The 12,159-nt window shown below is 42.0% G+C and overlaps 1 protein-coding gene across 3 annotated transcripts in view; it reads right to left on the reverse strand.

Annotated features, from left to right (window-relative positions):
* Window positions 1-12,159, reverse strand: part of poc5 (POC5 centriolar protein homolog (Chlamydomonas)) — a 76,891-nt gene that overhangs the window by 1,895 nt on the left and 62,837 nt on the right. For all 3 annotated transcript variants that reach the window (XM_078214938.1, XM_078214937.1, XM_078214939.1), the window contains 2 exons: window positions 10,308-10,427; window positions 8,512-8,682 (listed from right to left, as the gene is read on the reverse strand). In XM_078214938.1, coding sequence (XP_078071064.1) covers window positions 8,512-8,682; window positions 10,308-10,427 — 291 coding nt within the window. The remainder of the gene's footprint in view (window positions 1-8,511; window positions 8,683-10,307; window positions 10,428-12,159) is intronic.

A 12,159-nucleotide genomic window follows, 5' to 3' on the forward strand; every position in this document is an offset into this window, starting at 1 on the left:
TCAAGAATTTAAAGTGGAATTCAGTTTTCCATTAGCAGTCAATTATTTTCCATTGAAATCTGACAAAACAAAGTCCCTGACTGAGTGAGTCATCATTTAATCAAGACACACAAACGTTTGTTGCCTTCAGTACTGCTTTTGGGAAGTATTTACATTCTGATGAGAAGCTGCATTTAGTTAAGCCAGATGGTTTAAATTTTCTACACATTTATCACTGGAATATTTTGTGATGTGCCAGCTTTGAGCAATGATGTAACTGACCAAAATATAGTTATAAATGTCAGAGACATGTCACAGTTAAAAAGCAACTGTTCCAGCAAGGTAAATAAAACAAGTCCAAGAAATGGCAAACATTGTATAGGTACCAGAAACAGAATTTTAGAAACAAGCTACGTGTGTGCGGTTAATCTAACTTACAATCATTTGTTACCATTTTATTGTGACATGTATACATTAGCTTGTCCACACAGCTCAAAGTAATTCACTGTAAATGAAGCATTGAGGTTTCAGAGATGGGAGAGCGAAATAAATTAATTTTCTTTTAATCAACAAATGTTGATTATTGGTAAATGCTTTCCAATTCTGAATAGAGTATGCTCACCGATATATTCCCTTGCCTATTGCAATGTGAAAAAATAGTTGATATTTAAATCTGAATGAATGTAACAAGTTTAATAATTTTTTAGTTATGTCATGACCAAGTAATCAAAAGTACATTAATTAACTTGTGCTTTTCTGCTTAGCTGTAGTCAATACAAGGCACTAGTATCACACTATGTGGCTCTGTCTCTTTAGTTGCATTCTTCTGACAAGTTAACTGTGCCACATTGACTTTGTCCAAAGTAAGGTTACATTTTATGGTTTGATTACAAGACAAATGAGGTCACTTGTAGTTTAATTGTCAAAGCAAATGCTGCAAAGATTGTCAAGGAGTGATAAATTAGACTCTGGGAAGTGATTTAACACATTGCATTCCTGCCAAAAACTTGTGTGAAGTAAAAGAGCTTCAGGTTTTAAGACAGTTCTCTGTCTTAAATTGTTTTGGCCTTTTTAAAAAAAAAAGTTAAGCGTCTTGAACAGAACCAGTCACTTTCTTTTTATGTGACAGGTTTTTTTTAAACCATTTAGGTTCTGTAATCAAGCTTTTTTGTAGTTTTTCCGACATTTATTTCTCATGAACATACATCTGATGCATCTTATGTGTATCTTGTTGCTGCAGTTTTAACACAATTAGCTTTGTTTATCTGTTTATTGGTTATGAGGGTTGGTTTAGCTCAGTTGGCTGGATAGCTGGTTACTGATGCAGGGTGATGCTAACAGTTTGGGTTCAATTCACATACTAGCTGAGGTTATTCATGAAGGCCCCGCCTTCTCAACTTTGCCTCTCACCCGAGGTGTGGTGATCCTCAGGTTAAATCACCGGTCAGCTCTCCCCCTCAAAAAGGAGAGCGCAGTCTAATCGTCATCTGTGACTATGGCGACTGTACCTTATCTTTATGTACTGATTTGTATGCACAACTTGGATAGACTTTATGTTGAAGTAACTTTGTAATTTCAAGTAACTCGTTCCAGGCATCAGCAGTTACTATGAAGTCAGAAATTAATAAAGGGTTCTTTTAATGAAAATATATCAATAGGTGCTTGCACTTTCCAGGACACCCAGATGTATCAAACATTTAAAATTATTGAGGCTAAAATATTATTTATCAGGACAGGACACCACAAATAAGCATACAAATTACCTTGTTAATCTTAAGGAATCAGTCAGGAGTTAAGTGACATCAGTAGGATGACTATCACCCTTCAGAGATCAATTGGACATTACTCACGCACCACTTCACCAATCAGGGACTGATCATGCATTATCTGGAAGAGCTCAGGGATACTATAGATCATACTCAAGTAGTGCCAAGCAAGGGTTCATAAGCAGTAACTTTTAGCAGCCGAGCATGCAGCATAAAGAAGCCAGAAGATACACTTCAGTCAACAATGTACCTCGAGACAGCATCGTAATCAACTAGAGGTCGAAAGCCTGTATTCCAAAATCAACTGACTGCTTTCACTGCCTTTGCTAAGTATTGCATTTTTGTACTTCATATAATTAACTTAATAAATTCTGTGAAACCTGTGACAATAAATGTTCCCAGCATAGCTAGTCAGAACTAGGAGTCCCTTATAAATCAGCTCCTACAAAAAATGTTAAAACAAACCCCAGATCTATTAGGTGGATATATTTAGGCCGGAGTTACCAAGCCCGCAATGGGAGTCCTGACAACCCCTTGAATTGGGCATCGGGCCTAAAACAGGAATCCTGCAGGGCGGCAAACTCGTCGCAATGCTCCCGCCCCACCTGCAGGCCCCTACCCAGAATGGAATACAATGAAAGCATACACCCTCTGCTTTCTTTCCCCAATTTCTAGTATAACTCCTTAGTTTATGCTAGTACATCTGCCCGCCTGTCTGGTCACAGGTGCACCACTTTCCCTCCTTCCCACCGGCAATAACTTGGAGCAGGAATAGATCACGTGTTCTCTTGTCTCCATGTGAATATTTCAAAGTCCAGCTTCATTTCTGCTTTCATGGTAAGAATGCAGGAACAGAGATCATGAGTTAACATTTAAAAACTGGTGTGACCATATAATAGAATCCCTAGAGTGCAAAAGAGGCCATTCGGCTCACTGAGTCTGCACCAACTCTCTGACAAAGTATCTTACCCAAGCTCTCTCCCCCACCCTATCCCTGTAACGCCACACATTTCGCATGGCTAATCCATCTAACCTACACATCCTGGGATAATAAGGGGCAATTTAGCCTGGCCAATTCACCTAACCTGCACATCTTTGGACTGTGGGAGGAAACCCATGCAGACACGGGGAGAATGTGCAAAGTCCACACAGTCACCCAAGGCTGGAATTGAACCTGGGTTCCTGGCGCTGTGAGGCTGTAGGGCTAACCACTGCTGCCCACATGCCTGTTAGATATAGCCAGAAAACACAAAGAAGCATCTGGTATAATTCTCAGTTCTGTCTAGATTAGAAAAGCTATCAATAACAATCAGTTGTGATATTCTTTGCATAAGCAAAAGAATGCCATGGGCTAACCAAGCAGCAAGAGCTAGGTGAACTTTAAAAAAAAACCAAGCCTCCTTCATACTTTCACCCCTTATGAACAAATTAAACACCAGATTTATTATTCAATAAATGATCACTTCATAGGATAATTTTCATCAAGAGGGTAAAATTGGGTCAATATGCAGAGACTGCAGTTGAAGTCCTTCAGGCAGTCTGCAAAGCTAAACTCTGCAGCTGAATGCAGCAGCAATTAACATGCCGTAGATTGCAGCAGTTTTACACAATGATTTAGTCATTTATAGAATATGCTGCAGATACTTGCATGTCGCTGGGCATTTGCTAGCTCAAGCATGGTGTTTTATAACAAAGACTAATGGAAAAAATCTTTGGAAAAATAAGATTAATTTGCATTTGCTTACCTAGATTGACATTGATAAGGGATGGCTGAACAAGCATGTGCTTTCCCATATGAAGTGTTAGTTTCATTTTTTTTATATAAAACCAAAAAACAAAAGCTAATTATTTTGGTTAAGTATAAACTGAAAAGAATCCAAATTTGGGATTTGTGTCACACTTTCCAAGGGTTCAGATTGCAGGACAATTGCCTAACAGAATTGTGAATTTCGCAGTCAATTAGAGTGGTGTCCCCCAGTTACAACACCCTCTGGAGCTCAAATTACAGGCCACAGTCAGAGGTGGCAGCTGAAATACAGATGGACTACTTAAAGTTGACAAGTTACCACTACTGGATGAGATGCAACCAAAATAATGAGGAAAGTAAGGGAGGGAATGATTGAGGCACAGGTCATACACAATCTTCTGATCTTCCTTAGGTGCAGAGGATTGAAGAATTGTGCATGGATAAGCCCAGTAAACTACAAGCCAGTCGGTAGTGGGGAAGCTTTTGGAAATTTAGCTGTCACTGACACGTATGGCTTAATTAAGGAAAGCCAACATGGCTTTATTAAAAGCAAATTACGTTTAATCAACTTGACTCAAGTTTTTTGTTGAGGTAACAGGTTGAACTTGGGTAATGCAATGGGTATAGCAAGTCTGTTTAGCGTAGTTTCACTTTAATGTTGGTAAATAATGATCCCTATAATCTTATTGAATGTTGCAAGGTTCATTTTAACATAGTTCTCTGCCCAACCTCGTGACCTCTCCTGGAGTCCTGACCCTGACCCCTTGGATTCTCCCAGAGTCCTGCCCCCAATCTGTAGCCTCTCCTAAAGCCCTGCAAGAAGTCTCACAACACCAGTTAAAGTCCAACAGGTTTATTTAGTAACACGAGCTTTCAGAGCGCTGCTCCATCAGGTGGCTTTTTTTTTTAGGGTGGAAGCTGGAGAAATGGAGCATAGTGAGGTTATCCGTGGGCTTGCGGTACAGTGAAGTGTGGAGGTGACCGTCCTTGATGGAGATGCGCGTGTCCAAGAATGCAACTGACTCTGGAGAGTAGTCCATGGTGAGTCTGATGGTGGAATGGAACTTGTTGATATCATAAAGTTGTTTCAGTGATTGTTCACCATGAGTCCAAAGGAAGAAAATGTCATCGATGTATCTAGTGTATAGCATTGGTTGAAGGTCCTGTGCGGTGAAGAGGTCTTGTTCGAATCGGTGCATGACGATGTTGGCATATGGAGGTGCGAATTGTGTCTCCATGGCTGTTCCATGTGTCTGGATGAAGAACTGGTTGAAGGTGAAGACGTCGTGGTCCAGGATGAAGTGAATGAGTTGTAGAATTGCGTCTGGAGATTGGCAGTTGCAGCAATGCCGTCATCATGGGGAATGCTGGTGGATGAGCCGAGACATCCATTGTGACGAGGAGTGTTCCTGGTTCAACTGCTCCATGGGTGTCACCTGATGAAGGGGCAGTGCTCTGAAAGCTCGTGCTACCAAATAAACCTGTTGGACTTTAACCTGGTGTTGAGACACTTCTTACTGTGTCCACCCCAGTCCAACACCGGCATCTCCACATCATGGCTATCTTCTAAAGCCTGACCTACATTCTCGAACCCACTTTTCCATTCAAGATTCAGCTCTGATCCTGGAACTGCAGGGTTGTGGATGTGAGGTTCCAGATGTGCAGAAGAAGCTGTTAAAATCCAAGTTGTTCTTTCTATCTCGTCACTGGACACAGGTGAGGTCCCAGAGGATTGGAGGATAGCTAATGTGGTCCCGTTATTTAAGAAGGGTAGGAAGGATAACCCGGGAAATTATAGGTCGGTGAGCTTGACGTCCGTGGTCGGGAAGTTGTTGGAGAGGATTCTTTGAGATAGGATGTATGCGCATTTAGAAAGGAATAAACTCATTAACGATAGTCAGCATGGTTTTGTGAGAGGGAGGTCCTGCCTCACTAACCTGGTGGAGTTTTTTGAAGTAGTGACCAGAATGGTTGACGAGGGAAGGGCTGCGGATGTCGTTCTATATGGACTTTAGTAAAGCGTCTGACAAAGTCCCTCATGGTAGGTTGGTGCAAAAGGTTGGATCTCATGGGATAAAGGGGGAAGGTGGCTAGATGGGTGGAGAACTGGCTTGGTCACAGAAGACAGAGGGTGGTAGTGGAAGGGTCTTTTTCCAGCTCGAGGCCTGTGACTAGTGGTGTTCCGCAGGGCTCTGTATTGGGACCTCTGCTGTTTGTGATTTATATAAACGATCTGGAAGGTGGTGTAACTGGGGTGATCAGTAAGTTTGCAGACGACACAAAAATGGCTGGACTTGCAGATAGTGAGGAACATTGTCAGAGGCTACAGAAGGATATAGATAGGCTGGAAATTTGGGCAAAGAAATGGCAGATGGAGTTCAATCCAGATAAATGCGAAGTGATGCATTTTGGTAGAACTAACGTAGGGGGGGAGCTATACGATAAATGGCAGAACCATAAAGGGTGTAGATACGCAGAGGGACCTGGGTGTGCAAGTCCAGAGGTCCTTGAAGGTGACGTCACAGGTGGAGAAGGTAGTGAATAAGGCATATGGCATGCTTGCCTTTATAGGACGGGGCATAGAGTATTAAAGTTGGGGTCTGATGTTGCAGTTGTATAGAACGTTGGTTCGGCCGCATTTGGAATACTGCGCCCAGTTCTGGTCGCCACACTACCAGAAGGATGTGGAGGCTTTGGAGAGAGTACAGAGGAGGTTTACCAGGATGTTGCCAGGTATGGAAGGGCTTAGTTATGAGGAGAGATTGGGTAAACTGGGGTTGTTCTAACTGGAAAATGAGGGGTGACCTAATAGAGGTGTATAAAATTATGAAAGGCATAGATAGGGTGAACAGTGGGAAGCTTTTTCCCAGGTCGGTGGTGACGTTCCGAGGGGTCATAGGTTCAAGTGGGGGGGGGGGGGGGGGGGGGGGGGGGGGAGGTTGGAAAAGAGGTTTAACACGGATATCAGAAGGACATATTTTACACAGAGGGTGGTGGGGGCCTTGAATGCGCTGCCGGGCAAGGTGGTGGAGGCGGACACACTGGGAACGTTTAAGACTTATCTAGATAGCCACATGAACGGAGTGGGAATGGAGGGATACAAAAGAATGGTCTAGTTGGGACCAGGGAGCGGCACGGGTTTGGAGGGCCGAAGGGCCTGTTCCTGTGCTGTATTGTTCTTTGTTCACTGCTCACCTCCAGAGCTTTCACTCAGTGAAGGTTCAATAGTGAGAAGTGGTGAGTGGGAGCATTCACTTTCACAATGTTTGGGCTCCGACTCCAGACTGGATCAGGATCTTGAAGGGCAACGCTGTTCAGGAGAGGGAAGCAGTGAAATAGTGGGTATGGGAGCAGGAGGCTTGACGAGAAACTGGGTTGGGCATGAGGAGAGATTGCAAAGTGGAGGGTCATGAAGAAGCAGCATGTCAGAGTCAGTGAGGGGAAGGAACTGCTGCCACCTGAAGGATTGGGCACCAGAAGGTTCAGACTTCAAGAGGTCATAGATATAAAGTGGTGGAATGGGCAGTCACTTGACAGATGAAATTCAATGCACAAAGTAGCACTACATTTAGCGGAAATACTTAGCAAAGGCAATACAAAATAAGGATTACAATTCTAAATGGCAGGGTGCAGAAACAGGGGTTTGGGATGTGTGTACAAATGCCAGTTGTAGAGGGCAGGTTGAGAAAGTGGTTAATAAGGCTTGAGCTTTATAAGTAGAGTACAAAAGCAAGGAAGTTATACAAACACTGGTTTGGCCTCAACTGAAGGAGAGAGTCCAATTCTGGGTACCACACTTTAGGTAGGATGGGAAGGCATTGGATAAGCTGCAGAAAATATTTACAAGAACTGATCCAGGAATGAGGCATGCATAAACTGGTGAAGCCAGGGCTCTTTAGAGAAGAGGTTGAGCATTGATGTGATAGAAATGCTCAACATCGTAAGGAATCTAGAAAAAGCAGATGGGAAGAAACTGTTCCCACTGGTGCAAGGGTTGAGAACCAGAGGACACCATTTCAAAGGTGATTCCTCTGAGTAGCATGACTGTAAGAAGTTTAACACCACCAGGTTAAACTTCTTACTGTGTTTACCCCAGTCCAACGCTGGCATCTCCACATCATAGCATGAATGTGACAGGCAAAATTACCTCCTCTTGTGCTGCAAGCGTTCTATGAAATCAATGTTAAGGTTAATTGGAGAAGAAATTGGGTCTATTAAGGACCTGAAGGGAAATCTAAATGCAGAGGCTGAAATATTAAATTTTGCATCTGGTCTTCATAAAGGATGATAGAGAGAAGTATTACTGGAGGTTGGATGTCACCTGGGTCCAGATGGAATGCATCCTAGGTTACTAAACGCAGCCAAGTAGCAACAGCCGGTCACAACCTTTCAAAACACATTGGATGCAGGAGCATTTACTGAGATCTGGCATGCTCAACATGAAAAGTCAATTCCATAAATTTTAAAAAGGGAGTTGGGTAGGCACCTGTTGAGGAACTTGCAAGGTTAAACAGACAGAAAGCCGAAATACAGGACTCAACACAACTGCACTTTCAAAGATCCAGCACAGGCAAAATGGGCCATGTGGATTCCTTCTATGATTCGAACCCCCAAAACAAAAGCCCCGTCACAGCTTTGACCATTCCTCAACATGCCTTTTTACAGCCAACCCCAAGATTGTGTGTTCCATTTCTTCCTTATAGCAAGTGAATACCTCTACAATATATGGTGTTATTCATTAATACCCAGAGTTTCTGCATTCTACAATTGGCATAGGGGCAGTTTAAGAAGAAAAGGTAAAACAGGTTTCGTACTCGTATGTTTTATAGACAATTGTAACTGTTAAATGATACCAAAGACATTTTTAATGCCCCTAAAATGTATGGTGTCATCAATTTGCCCAGATATGATACTTCTCCATCCACATACAACAAATCCAATGGAGAAGAATTAATCTATACACATCTTATTTATCTGCATCTGAAGCAGTTACCTTTCCATCCAGTGCTTTTTAATTACCTGTGTAATTGGATGATGTCTTTCCACACATACTGTAGTCATTGGAGGTGACACCCCCTGACATGATCCACATTTAACACCTTTCAGGGAAGGGTCAGGTCGCCCCGTGATACGTGCCACTATGGTTTTCCCAGCATTTTGCTGTGCCGAGGTCACACATTTAGCAGGAGGCTAAACATAAGAAAGTAGTTTTTAAAGTTACATACAATTTTAATCAAAATAGGAACATGCTAAAAAGAATTTCTCCCCCAAAATTACTAAAATATTTATTCCATCTTTCTAGACATCACAATTCCACCTGGAAGCAGTTTCAAGAGTGTTGATTGCCCTTTGGTACCTTATCTTCCAGCATCAATCTATGAAGCTTCTCCATGCAAGAACCCAACACACTGGCAGGATTTTGATGCAATGAATGCAATGCAGGACCAGTGCATTTTGCCAGAAGGAGCTATTAGTTAGAGATTCTCCAGCTCCTTAGTGCAGGTACCTAATGCCTGGCTTGAGATAGGAGTTAACTAAGTTCAGTTCAATAAAGCCTAAATCCTTCATGTCTAGAGTGCAGTCTACATTTGTATGTGCCTCAAGCATACAATTTGATACATGTTCTATTAACAGTGTGCAATGATGCACTACCAGAGGCTTCATTAGTGTATAAAGGAGGATTTATTTTGCGATTTTCAAGAGCAGCAGCATGTTTGCAGCTAGCTCTAAAATAGCTATGCCGAGGAGAACTCCTCTCCCAGGGTGATTCCAGTCCCAATTGGTCACCTGGGTCAGATGACTCTTATTCTGCTGTGTTCCCCCAACAGGGGCAATCACCACACAAGGTTAGTGTAATCATTCCTGCAGACCAAAAAACTGGAAATATATAGTTAGTGACTGCGTTTTGCATGTCAGGTGAGAAATTTCTATGAATATGGGCTAACACTGCTGCCTCACAGAACCAGGGACCCGGGTTCAATTCCTCGGTTCACTGCCTATGTGGAGTTTGCACATTCTCCGTGTCTGTGTGGTTTCCTCCGGGTACTCCGGTTTCCTCCCACAGTCCAAAAATGTGCGGGTCAGGTTGATTGGCCATGATAAATTGTTCCTTAGTGTTGGGGGACTAGTAGGGTAAATACATGGGGTTATGGGGATAGCGCCTGGGTGGGATTGTTGTCAGTGCAGGCTCAATGGGCTGAATGGCCTCCTTCTGCACTGTAGGGATCCTATGATTCTATAGATATTCAAATGCAGAGGTTGATTCACTAGTCATTGCTTCATGCAAGCTGCTAAACTTTTTCTAGCCTTTCATCCAAGAGCCAAATCAACAATTCAAGACACACTGTTGCTCATGACCCTAAAAACATTGCATTCACAGGTAATGCTAGCACCGAGCCAAGTTGACACTTCAGGAATCCCAAATAAAATGCAACTTCAAAGGCTTGCCTCAGCAGTTTATAGAGTCCTGTAAAATTTAATCTGAAAATCTGGGTTGAATTTCTTTCATGTAAAAACTGAAACTGCTCTTTTTACTATATTTTCACCCACATTTTTAAGACTTGTGCATCCTCTTAGTCTAGTATATTAGAAGGTTTTAAAATATTTTTTAAAGAACACATAACCCTTAGTTCAATGAGGTGATCAAGCTGCATTTCATAAATGAGGTACAGGTGTATAAATTAGTAAAAGGTGGTAATGCAAAATTGCTAATAGTAACCAGCAGTCAGTTTTACAATCAAGTCTTTGAGTGCACGTTGGACTGGCGATATACAAATTTATGCACCATGATCTTACTAACAATTTTGAATTCTTACCAGTTTCTGGGCACTTTGGAATCCTAATGATGAAGGTGCCACAGTTACAGCAGCTGGTGGAGTGCCTGCCTCGCCAGGTATGGTTTGGGCAACATTTGTCGTGCCAAAATGCAAAGTAACCTGGGAGTGGAAATGATCAAGAGAGTTTAAACTTAAATATGCCAGGTTTCAGCTATTCTAATATGTACATTTTTCTGCATGAAGTCAGCAACAGAGCTTTAAATGTATATTGCTTAATATAGAAAATGTTCCAAATGTGTTTACCAAGTATAATCAAACACTGAAGGAGGAGATATTAGAAAGGTTAATCAAAAACTTGATCAAAGAGGTAGCTTTTAATTTACTGAGGGAAATGTTCAAATGAGGGGTCTAGATTGTCAAAAGCAGTGTGTTCAATATTGGAGAAATCAAAGGGAGAGGCACAAAAGGCAAGATCCAGAGGGAACATCAATTTCAGGGAAGGAGTGGGGAGGGAAGAGGATGAGGGGGAAGAGATCCTATTGGTTTAAAGTAGCTATGAGGGATTGGCAAGGTGATGACAGGTTTTAACACAAGAATTTTAAGTTTGAAAACTTGGGAGGACCTGGAACCAATGTAGGTTGACAAAAACAGCAGTGATGGGTGAAAGCATGACAGGATACAGGCAGCAGATTTTTGGATGAGCTGAAGCACAAAGGTAGAACGGGCAGCAGTAAATTGAGACAGTTGCAAGAATCACAGATGATAGCAAGGCTGTAGATAGAAATGGATGATGTTAGAAGTAGAACTTGGTGGCATTTGGGATGGAGATGTGATGGAGCTCAGCTTTAATTTGAATAGGACGTTGACTATATGAGAAATCTGGCTCCACCCACAAAAGTGAGGAAAGGAATTGAATTGCTGTAAGGGGTACAGAATTAGTGATGAAGCCAAGGAAATCGGGGGGACCTCCTGACTGCATGGCTTTGGGTGATGGGGCACGCATGCAAGAGGAGAGAGAAAAGACGACAAATCTTTAGGTGATGGCACCAAGCTGGACAGAAGGAGTGACTTGAGGAAGACAGTGTGGTCAACCATGTTAAAGATGTAGAAAAGAGAGCAGAATCATGCACCAAAGACAAAGTAACAGAAATGGCACTGATAAGTTTGATTAGGGCCATTTCAATAGTGTGGCTGGATTTCTATCAGAATGTGCATGTGGTAAATCGGAGTGTGCAAGGATTCCCAATTTGAATCTCTCCATTAATAGTACAGTAGAGTTAAAAAATTTCAACATAAAAATTGAGTGGAAACATGGAAAAGGGGATTGAGCTTTACTGAAGGAAGCACTGGCATATTTTACTGGTTAGTTATTTTTGAAAAGACGGTGCATAGTAAAGAGAAAATACTGATTATACCGGAAAGAGCAGGAACAGAAAACAAAATCCAATTAATTGGGGGCTAAACAAGTAGAAAAAAGGAGCAGAATATTTTCTTGGTCGTCTTTGCAACAGTGACCTCTGGTGACAAAATGATGCAACTAAAACCCACACAAGACCTTATCCTGAGGCACATAATGCACAAGGAGAATAATACATTAAACAAGACAAAAGCATATTGAACAGATTTTAAAAATTAGGAAGGCTATGCAAGTGTACTATGCTATGCAGTCGACACAAAAAGCCTAGTTTCCCTTCACCAGTATGTAAGGGGAACAACTTGAGGGGAAAGAGGTCATCTTGCTCTCAAAAATGGCAGAATGAAAGACAACTAAACATTTGCTTCTTGCACTGGATGTTAGCAAATATTTAAATCAATGAGACTAGAAGTAGATGCCATCAAGTCAGTATAATTCCAGAATAGTGAGGGAGTCCACCAAACATCTCTGGAAATA

Source organism: Mustelus asterias, chromosome 6 (genome assembly GCF_964213995.1).
Source record: "Mustelus asterias chromosome 6, sMusAst1.hap1.1, whole genome shotgun sequence".
Taxonomy (NCBI): domain Eukaryota; kingdom Metazoa; phylum Chordata; class Chondrichthyes; order Carcharhiniformes; family Triakidae; genus Mustelus; species Mustelus asterias.